The sequence below is a fragment of the Phocoena phocoena genome, chromosome 7, assembly GCF_963924675.1.
Source record: "Phocoena phocoena chromosome 7, mPhoPho1.1, whole genome shotgun sequence".
Lineage (NCBI taxonomy): Eukaryota > Metazoa > Chordata > Mammalia > Artiodactyla > Phocoenidae > Phocoena > Phocoena phocoena.
Genome location: NC_089225.1, coordinates 79,853,628 through 79,865,120, shown reverse-complemented (window position 1 = coordinate 79,865,120; position 11,493 = coordinate 79,853,628). Strand labels below are relative to the sequence as shown.

Here is an 11,493-nt window from a genome sequence, read left to right as displayed (position 1 = left end):
CCCATCCAGGAAAGACCCCATGGACATGGGACTCTCATCAATGTCCTGCTCCAGGGTGTTGAGGTATGAACAAGGGGGTAGGAGGAGAATGCCCCCTCCCCATATACTCCTGATAAATACTTTGACATCTAGGGCACAGTCATAACTTCCCTTCTGCCCAAATTCACTTTTCAAGAAGACATAAGGGGTCTTCTGTGCTAAGGAAATAGAAATTTCAGAGGAGGAGCAAAATGGAGTTAAACTCCCTCTTTTTGGTTCTCTCTAGCTTTCTTTCCTCCTAGGCAGCTGGAGGGTAGGATGGGAGTAGACGAGGGTCTCCTGCTTGGGAAGTGCTTCTCCTTTTTGAAGACTTCACAGACAATGGTGGCAGGGGGGACTGGAAACAAGGGGGTCTGGAGATAGCTATCAGGACTGTCTATCTCAACCTTAAGTTAATGGGGTGAACAGAGTCCATAACTGTCCCATGTATCTGCCCACTTCCCCAGCATTTAGACCTAAAGACCTAGGTGGATATTAAAAATCAGTAATAACTCTTAGGCATTTGTGCCTTCAGAACCAACTGGAGCATCTCCACCAACCATTCAGATAACAGGGAGCCCAGGCATCTCTTTGCTTTCCTTGGAGACCAGCATTTGACCACAGATAAGCCTTTCCCAAAGCACCTGCTTAAGTTTCCAAATATATCCTGCATTAGCATTAACCCCCACTTCATTATCATAGGATGATTGTCCTTCAGCAAAGCCTGTGTGCCATTTCCATCCCTCACACTCACGTAACAGCAGTGGAGTTTGGACACATGCTTGATTGCTTCTGATACAAACCTGACAGTTGCTCATCAGATTCTTTTCTAATGGCCTAATGTTAAAGCCTTAGTAGACCTTATTAAGGAATGATTACCTCATTTGAATCTTTCATTATCTTCCACCTTTTTATGGATATAAACATCCAACTCCCTCCTAGAACTATCATCATATGAGTATGTTCATTAAGTCCAACAGCTGTCCTTTACCATCGAGGCCCAGAACATTTAAGCACTACTTTTCTGAATATCTCATCAGTTTAATTATCTGATTTATTTTACACTTTTCAAAACAGTAAGCCCTAAGTTATGAGGTTTTGTCATATTGCTTACATTGAACGCTGCCATTCCTCTGGTTATCTCAAAACAGTGGATGCCAATTTTCATTTGGAGGTGTGAAATTCTGACTATTGGTCAGTTTTCAGAGGTGAGAAGAGCCAAATGATTGCTAATTATAAATTGAGTCCTGTTTAGTAAAATCCATATTCTGTCTTGATAAACTTTCTGCTAAACAGCTCAATTAATAGCAAAATGGTTCTGGAGTTTATTCTGAGGTGACAAGTTTACTTTCCAAAATCAGATTAGAAATTAGTTGGGTTTTTATTTTTTCTTTTACTTCTTTGAATTTTTAACTTCTCTGTAGAGAAGATGAATTTCTTGTATAACTTAATAAAACTGTTGTAAAGAAGTGAGTAATATTGTGAACACTTCAAATTACCATGAAAATGTTAACCCCAAGGGAGAACTGTTTGGATGGAGTTGCTGCCCAGCACTGACTCTGAGTGCAGCCTTTCAATGCTTCTATAGTTCGTTAAAGTGAGGTCTTCTGGGCTCATATGGCAGCGTGAATTCAGCTTTGAAAACTCACTCTGCTCCAAACACATACATGGATAAACACATGGATCAAATAAAGAAAAAGAGTACTAAGAAATTCGACTGACAGAAAAGGCGAGATTAATATCTTACTGGGCCAGTCATGGAAGAGAGATTTTTTTTTCTCTAGTTTTCTGTATTTAAAAAAAAATAATGGGGGGAAGGGAAATAGGTGAAGGAGGTTAAGAGGTACAAACTTCCAGGTGCAAAATAAATGAGACATGGGTATGAAATGTATAGTGTGGGGAATATAGTCCATAACTATATAATATCTTTGTATGGTGACATTGTAACTAGACTTACTGTGGTGATCATTTTGAAATGTATAGAAATATCAAATCACTGTATTGTATAACAGGAACTAACATAGTGTTGTAGGTCAATTGTACTTCTAAAATAAATAAACAAACTCATCTAGAAATTAGATTTGTGGTTACCAGAGGCAGAGGGTGGGGGGAGGGGAACTGGATGAAGGCAGTCAAAAGGTCCAAACTAAAAAAAAATTATGTTTTAAAATTTGAGATAATTGTAGATTCACTTGCAGTTGTACGATAATATAGCGAGATCTTATGTACCCTTTACTCAGTTCCCCCAGATAACACCTTGCATAACTATAGTGCAATATCACAATCAAACTATTGACATTGCTATAATTCAATGATCGATCCGTATTTCTTAAGTTATACATGCACTTATTTGTTTTGTGCATTTAATAATGTGCAATTTTCTTTATGTCACCTCTTTTTTTTTTTTAAAGATGTTGGGGGTAGGAGTTTATTAATTAATTAATTTATTTTTGGCTGTGTTGGGTCTTTGTTTCTGTGCGAGGGCTTTCTCTAGTTGTGGCAAGCAGGGGCCGCTCTTCATCGCAGTGCGCGGGCCTCTCACTATCGCGGCCTCTCTTGTTGCGGAGCACAGGCTCCAGACGCACAGGCTCAGTTAGTTGTGGCTCACGGGCCCAGTTGCCCCGCGGCATGTGGGATCCTCCCAGACCAGGGCACGAACCCGTGTCCCCTGCATTAGCAGGCAGATTCTCAGCCACTGCGCCACCAGGGAAGCCCAATAATGTGCAATTATATATTGCATGTATAGATTCATCTAATCACTTCCACTGTCCAAATAGATAAGAGGTCCATCACCATAAGGATCCCTTCTGCTGCCTCTTTTTTTTTTTTTTTTTAATGAAACCAAAGAGAACACAAGAGATGTAGAAGAATGGTTGTGTGGAGTTTCCTTTGCCCTTCCTAAAACCCAGCTGCCCTGTGGTGGGTCTGCCTCTTTGCTCTGAAGGCCAAGAAGCTCCCTAGGTCATTTGTGGCGGGATGGTGGCGGATCACAGCTTTGGTTCTGGAGATTGTGGAGGAGATGGGACATCAGGGCAGAAGATGGGGGAGAAGAGCAGCCTTGTGAAAAGAGAAAGTCAGTTCCCGGCCTTCTCCCTCAAGCCCAGTGAGTCCAAATGGTGAAGGCGTTTTGTGCATGTGCTCTGTTTACATTTTTTCCTTGAACCCTGTGATCCTTCATGAGACACTGGATTTCTGTTTTCTTCTTCTGCGGAGCCCCTAGACATGTCGCCAGGCTGCTTTCTTGGGGGCGGTGGGTGAAGCAAACATATATTCTCCCCTCGTCTCAGTACTCGGTCACCTGAGCCAACTCGGGTGTCAAATTGACAGTAATGTTTTTATACAAGGCATCGTATGTGATGTTTGCAAAGTAGTTCAAGTTGTTGAGGCCGTCCGGCCCTTGCCGTTCTTTGGACTTCCTCAGCAACGCATACCTTCCAAGAAACTGGACTTCTCCTCGGTGGTGATGAAGAATGGACTTGTACTTCCCTGTGTCACCTTCCGGCCGACTCACAGAACAGCCTGCATTCTGTACTCGGTTCCACAGGTCATCTTCTCCACCCCAACCCCAGAAAGCATTAGGAAAGCCGCTGATTTTCTGAAACTGTTCCACTGTTAAGCTGCTCACTCCGCCAAAGAACTCAGTATAAGGAAGCAGATACATGTACTTACCCAGTTTAGTTGCAAAGTGCCTTGGCATCTGTTCCACATCCATAATAGTTACAGTCGCTTTCTGGTATATGATCCACATCACGAAAAATAAGACAGTCCCAGCCCAAGTCCTTCATTGCTTCTTGAAAACCCACATTAAAAAGCATGGCTCGGGCTTCCCTGGTGGCGCAGTGGTTGAAAGTCCACCTGCCGATGCAGCGGACACGGGTTCGTGCTCCAGTCCGGGAAAATCCCACATGCAGCGGAGTGGCTGAGCCCGTGAGCCATGGCCGCTGAGCCTGCGCGTCCGGAGCCTGTGCTCCGCAATGGGAGAGGCCACAACAGTGAGAGGCCCGTGTACCAAAGGAAAAAAAAAAAAAAGCATGGCTCGATTAAAGGGTTGGGTGCCAACTTGCTCCACCTTATAAAATGCAAACTGTAGGCGCTGGCGCTGGAGCATGGGAATCAGGTGTCGGAGCAGGACCAGGAGGTGCTCATGGCGGTTCCGGAAGGGGATAAGGATTGCCACCTTCCATCGAGGAATGCAATCCGATGGCTTCCAGTGACCTCCGAGCTTGATGGTTGGGTCTCTAGAGAAGAGTTCATGGACGGCATCCATTCCAATTTCACTCATGTTTATGGCTATGGGGCCCTTCATGGAAGGGAGCCTTTCGGGGCACGTATGGTTTGCAAAGTAGGTGAAGTCTTCAGGAAGCAAAGTTGTGGTTTGTAGGAAGGTTTCGCTGTGGTTCAAGTCAAGAGGATAATCTGAGTCATTCACGCTGCTGTTCCTCTTCGCGTAAGCGCTCCGAACTACCTGCTCGTAAACCTGAGCGCCGATCGTTCTCATGTTGTCCCAGATGAGAATGCCTTGAGCCTGCATCATGAAGAGGTAGGTGCTCACTGCTAGTGTCGGAGGGTCTCCTGCAGAGGCGGGGGATGGCTGTGGCTCACCGCGGGAACCAGGACACTGGCAGCAGAAGCCCTGGGAAGCACTCCCTGGCGTGAGCCCTCATAGAGTCCCATTCTACTGCCTTTTTATGACCACAGACACCATCTTCCCCGCCCATCACTATGCCCTGGCAACCGATAATCTGTTTTCCATCTCTAAACTTTTGTCATTTCAAGACTGTCGATAAATGGAAGAATCACAGAGTATGCGACCTTTTTGAATTGCCTTTTCAAACTCAGTATAATTCATTTGAGATCCATCCAAGCCGTTGCATGTATCACTTCCTTTTTACTACTGAGTAGTATTACATGGTATGGATGTACCACAGTTTGTTTATCCATTCACTCATTGAAGGATCTTTGGATTATTTTTAGTGTTTGACTATTACAAATAAAGCTACCATGAGTTATGTATATATTTTTGTGTGAATGTTAAGTTTTAATTTCTCTGGGATACATGCCCAGAATTTTTTTCAATCTCCAAAACTAAAAGCATAATAGAATGAAATCATGTATCTCATACAGTTCTCACAACTAGTCTTTGAGCCTGATCTGGACTACTGTACCCATGTTAAGAGATAGAGAAACTGGAATTATAAAAATGATTCATCAGATTTACTCCAAATGTAAACTTTGAAGTTGGAATTCTTTCTCATTAAGGCTTTGTTTATTCTTTAAGGCAGCCCTTTTAGAAGGGAAGTTTTCTCCATACCTTGAAACATGATGTTATCTGCCATCTCTGAGATTTTTCATCTTAGTTTAGGTACTGATATCTAAAATATCCAAATTCTGCACACACTTAGATGTCTGTGATTTTGAAAATTGATCCCTATCCCTTTTCTCTTAATGAAGAGAGCAGCCCAACCACTGCAGACAATGAGGAATGCATTAGCACCAACTGGGGAAGAGCAGGAATTCTGCAAACCCTTCATCTGAAGCTAGCTAGCAGCCAGAAATTCCTCCTCCCCATAAGCTAGAAAACAGCTGTCCCTGAAAATTGTTGCTCCAAAGAAGGAATTACTTGCACTCTTTTCTTGAACTCAAAAGATCAAGGCCTGGCAGAATGGAAGACCAAATCATTTGTCTGTTTATTCACAAAGGGCAGATTTAGCATCCCCAACCTCTAACTGGCTACAACCTGCAAAAGCAAAACTGGAAACCAAGAACCACCAAACCCTAAGCGTCATTATAGCTTCCTTTGACCGTTTCATTTTATTCAATTGGGCTACTCACTGATTACATTTTTGTCAATGTTTTTCTGTGTAAGAGATGAAAAGACTTAAAGACTTAAACCTGTGATCAGCAAAACCTAAGAAAAAAAAATTCTAAATACATCAATCCCAAAATGTGCATTTCAGAAGATAGGGAGCCGGTCTAATTTAACAATATGCTAAACGGGTAAAATATTTTGCCTTAGAATTAAACTCGTCAGCAGTGAACCGTGAAGCTTCTACAGTCTGTCTGGAAAAGACAAGAAGTGGTCGGGCTCTGCTGTGAGAGCCATGAATTCAGCCTGGGGTGGGCAGAGGACCACGGGACCTGAATATGCCACTTACAACAACTAATTCAGATTAAGTGACTTAAATCTATATCTACCTTTCCTGGATTCTGGATTGGACTTACATATGAATAGAACTGATCCTTGCCAATGAGATGGGATTTCACAAAATAAAACAATAATGACAATAACAGCTAACATTTATCAAGTGCCAGCCTAGGGCTAAATGCTTCACAGGGATTATTTCCTTGAATCTTCATGATATTCCTATGAGGTAGGTATTATTATCCCTATTTTACAGTTAAGGAAACTGAGACTTAGGATAAGTAACTTGCTTATGATCTCATAGCTATTAAGTGATGAATCTAGGCTTCAAATCTGTGCATGTGTAATTGTCAGAATTCAAGTTCTAAACCATATGCTCAGGTTTTTACTCTTAAATTTTACCATTAGAAAGCCACTTTTTTGGCATAAGACGTAGTGCCTTATTAATTGCCAATCTCCTTTGAAGGGATTACATGTTAAGGCGTTATCAATTACCAACTCCATTGTCAATGAGTTCTTCAAACCCTTACAGCTTGATAACAAACTGGGAGGAAATACTTCAAGGAAACAAAGGGGAGTGGGAGTGGGAAGTCTAAAGGAGGGCAATGAAGTTGTGGAGAGGCTCTGGGACTCTACAAGAAGGCTGGAACCAGAGTCACTATGACTGCCAACAAGCCTGCCTGAAGAGACAGATTTAGAGCCAGCCCACTTTTATCCTTCTATCTGTAAAAGATATTCACACTGACAAAGAACCAGCCCTACTCACTGCCCATTCTTTTATGCTATAATTAACTTTATTGATACTTTTAGGAGTCAGTAGTACACATCCCCCAGAACTGCCCATATGCTTTCATCTACTCCTTTGGGTCTTACACGCCAATCTTCTTGCCTCTGTTGATATTCAGTAACCTTTGATAAGTAAGGAACCCATTTACAAATTAAAAGGATAGATAGGAGTGGAAATGAACGTGAGCTGAAGATTTGTTATGCACCAGACACGGTGCCAGAGATTGACATACATAACCTCATTAAATACTCTCAGCAACCCACCCAGGATGGTGTATTATCTCTGTTTTACATAAGCAGAAACCAACAACCAGAGCCCACCCACAGTCTCACAGTTTAGTAAAAAACCAAGCACAGCTCTTTCCAGACTCCAACTTCCATTTCTGAGCCACTACATGATAAAGTAAATGAACTACAAAATAAATATCTTTGAAATGAATCCCATATTAAAATTAAAACAATATTCAAAGGGGAGCAGAAAGGGAGCTGATATCTCGTATGGATCTTAGTAGTCAGGACATAAAAGAAGGTTGGATTGGCCTGGAGGGGGGAAAGATAGTGAAAGTGATGGTAAAGAAAAATTAGCCAACCAAATGCCTCGGTTGATAGTCACTTGTTTCGTGTGGTTGAAAATGACACACACTGGTCATGATCAATAGAAAGGTGGCCGAGATTTCGAACCCTCAAATCCTTATCTGAGAGGTGGACACGTGCAGTTTACATTCTAAATAAAGGTACATTTCTTGTTACAGTGATGGTTGGGGCCCCAAAGCCCAATGTGGTCTCCTGGCGAGGTGGGATAGGCCACCGTGAGCCCTGGCTCCCAGTGGGCCTTCTAATAGCAGCCAAGCAGGAGACAGTCCCGGCCTTCTCATCACCCTGTTACAAATGAAGCTTTCCCGGTTCTCTGCCCAAAGTGAGAGCTTTTAGCTTTTGCATCTCTCATTGGAGTTTTCCCTCCAGTCCTTAGCATGACTTTCTAAATGAAGGAAAGGATGCACAAGTGGCCAAATTGTGTCCTTGTCTCATTCCCAAGTGCATTTCTCTTGGCTTGAGGAAGAAAGCTTTGTTCTTCTCTTCAGGTAAGTGTTTAATCACCCCCTCTTCACCCTACTGGTGAAAAAGGGATTTCTATCCTAGGGTTATGGAAATGGCCAAAAGCATGACACCTAACACTGCACAGCAGTTTATCAGTCATATATACTCATAGCCCGGGAGAGGAGGACACAACATACCACACACTGTCATGTGGGGACTTGGGAACAGAGTGAACGGTCGGGGGCTGTGGGAGACTGCAGTTGTAGTATCAAAAGGGTAGTATCAAATCAGGTGCCTGCTGAGTTCCATGTGATTGGCTTATTTGAATAATTCCATGGACAGGCAGGGAACTAAAGCTTGCTACTCAGGGATGAGCAGGCTCTGTGGCTGGTTCCCATGATAAGGCTAGAAGACCTTATCCATGGGAGCAGAGTGGGGAGGGGAATTTGTGGTTAGGCCATTGGAAGCACTCTCAGTTTCCCTCAGATGTCAAGGCACATCTGTTGGGCCTTATACCACAGTAGGAATATCATTAATGGAACAAACAAAAATAGAGAAGGAACTATACAAGTTTTGATTTGTGTATGTCCTTCTTCAATTCACATGCCCTAGAAGTAAAGAAACATACTGTTCCTCCCCTTTTGTTCCCCTTCATGAAGCCTTGGAAAATACTTTGTCCTTTTTTTAAAATTATTTATTTATTTATTTTGGCTGCTCCGGGTCTCAGTTGCAGCATGTGGACTTCTTAGTTGCAGCATGTGGACTTCTTTGTTGCGGAATGTGGACTCTTAATTGTGGCATGCATGTGGGATATAGTTCCCTGACCAGGGATCGAACCCATGCCCCCTGAATTGGGAGCACAGAGTCTTACCCACTGGACCACAAGGGAAGTCCCTACTTTGTCCTTTTTGATGGAACACCTCAGTAACTGGACAGTTAGTGTCATTGTTTGAGGAAGCTAATTTTTATCTGAGCAAATGCTGCCATCCAAGTTTTTTTTTTTTTTTTTTTTTTTTTGCGTTATGCAGGCCTCTCACTGTTGTGGCCTCTCCCATTGCGGAGCACAGGCTCTGGACGCGCAGGCTCAGCAGCCGTGGCTCACGGGCCTAGCCGCCCGGCGGCATGTAGGATCTTCCCGGACCAGGGCACGAACCCGCGTACCCTGCATCGGCAGGCGGACTCTCAACCACTGCACCACCAGGGAAGCCCCCATCCAAAATTTTAAAATTAATTTATCAAATAGTTATAGATACTCTAAGTACAGACCATTTGTATTGGAGCTGTATCAGTCAGAGTTCTTTGGTTGCACGCAGCAGAAACAGAACCTGGTTGATTTTAGCAAGAAGTAATTTATTGGACTGGATTTGAGTAGATCAGAAATGCACCCCCCCCCCCAAAAAAAGCTTAAGGAACCCAGATTCAGAAAGAACAATAATTTGGGCAGCTCTGCTGAACTTGTCAGCAGGAACGAATGGGCACTCTATTGAGGGCAGCATAGTAGGAATGAATTAGCTCTAATACAGTCACTGGCTTTAACATTCACATTCCAGGAAGAGTCTGACTGGCACAGCTTGAGTCTTGGCCAAGGGAAGGGGGACACATTGAGTGAACACTGAACCCAATCTGCAACAGGTTGGGGATGGCTTCTCAAAGGAAAATCAAATGACTGTTTACCCTAAGAAAGAAAAAGGGATTCTGAGCAGACAAAACAAAACAAAACAAAAAGAGGTATTCATTTCTAGAGATACTTTATTACCTTATGTGAATTAGAAAATCAATGCTTATGAAATGAAAGAGGTAAATCATATTTTGGCCCATTTGTGGTGCTTTCTACCGTGTCATTTCTGTTTGTGTATATACTTTCTCATTTCATCAAAATGAAGCATTTTCAGTGCCTCAATACCTGGTTGTAGGGTAGATTTGTTATGAACTTAATCCTCAGATGGGTCAATCTGCCTTTAAGCCTTACCTCTTAGTCCAACCACAAGAATGGGCCTTTTAAACTTTTTTCACAAAGAAGTAGGGATAGGAGTGGTTTAGTGGAAACTCAATATGTTGAATGATTTAAAAACTATTTAGGGGCTTCCCTAGTGACACAGCGGTTAAGAATCCACCTGCCAATGCAGGGGACACGGATTTGAGATCTGGTCTGAGAAGATCCCACATGCCGCAGAGCAGCTAAGCCTGTGTGCCACAACTACTGAGCCTGTGCTCTAGAGCCCACAAGACACAACTACTGAGCCCATGAGCCACAACTACTGAAGCCTGCATGCCACAACTACTGAAGCCCGCGTGCCTAGAGCCCGTGCTCCACAACAAGAGAAGCCACCGCAATGAGAAGCCCACACACAGCTATGAAGAGTAGCTCCCGCTCACCGTAACTAGAGAAAGCCTGCATGCAGCCACAAAGACCCAACGTGGCCAAAAAAAAAAAACTGTTTAACGAAAGCATTAAAAAAAATTTTTTTTTTGGCCACACCACCTCACAGCATGCAGGATCTTAATTCCTCGACCAGGGATGGAACCCGCGCCCCCTGCAGTGGAAGTGTGGAGTCTTAACCTCTGGGCCGCCAGGGAAGTCCCTAATGAAAGCATATTATGTGCACATTGCAGTGCTAGACTCATGGGCAGTAAAAAGATAGATACACACAACAAAAAGTACAACTGCCTATACCTAAGGAGTTTACAATGAGCATATGCACACACAATTACGTGAAAGTTCAAATAATAAACATGTAACCCAGATGCAGCAGAAACTCCACATTCCTTTCCCTCCCAAAGTTACATGAAGAATCCCAGAGGCTTGTATACTCAAGGTCACTTTTGAATCTTAGTATATACTACCCCTGGAATCTTATTTTCACATTTATTTCTGCCCTACAAATTGCTTCCTTTCTCTGATCTGTACCAAACCAGCAACACTCACACTTTTTTTAAAAAGGCATATTTGAGTATAGCAAACTTCACTCAAACTTTGGAGAAACGAAGAGGACTCACATCACAGAAGAGCTAATAGGTTAAAAAGTATTCGATTTCTATATTTTTAAAAGTTCTTTGGATATTTCCAACAATTAAGTCCCCAGCATCCTGCTATGTATTTTAGCCCTCTCCTTCTCTCATTCCTTGCCAGTAATTTGTCCCATGTTATTATGCAAAGCATTTCAGCTCTCCTTAATTCAGCCCCAGTCCTCTCTTGGCAAATCCCAAGCTGTTAGACTCAAGCTCTAAGAAGAAGCTGGCTATGGGGTGGTAGGCTGGGTGAATAATTAAAGTCTTACATAACAGTGCACCAGCCCTCTGCTCCCAGAGTTGCAGGCTCTGTTCTTTGCCCCAGGACTGTGCCCCAGGATACAATCTTCCACTGGCCAAATAAATGTAAAATCTGATACAGAGCTTTCCAAAGGTGGTTGCTGGGACCAGAAAATCAGGATAATTTAATGCCTAGGTAATATATGATCACTATGCAATCCCCAATGGAAAACGAAACAACTTGTACATCTTTCCTTCTG

The 11,493-nt window shown here is 42.9% G+C and overlaps 1 protein-coding gene across 1 annotated transcript; it reads right to left on the bottom strand.

The window, feature by feature from the left end:
* Nucleotides 1–3,301: 3,301 nt before the first annotated feature.
* Nucleotides 3,302–4,552, bottom strand: LOC136125864 (beta-1,4-galactosyltransferase 5-like). The gene is given in 3 exon segments (XM_065880874.1): nucleotides 3,302–3,718; nucleotides 3,720–3,840; nucleotides 4,059–4,552. Coding segments are annotated over 3 exon segments (1,032 nt in total).
* Between the last annotated feature and the right edge of the window lie 6,941 nt (nucleotides 4,553–11,493).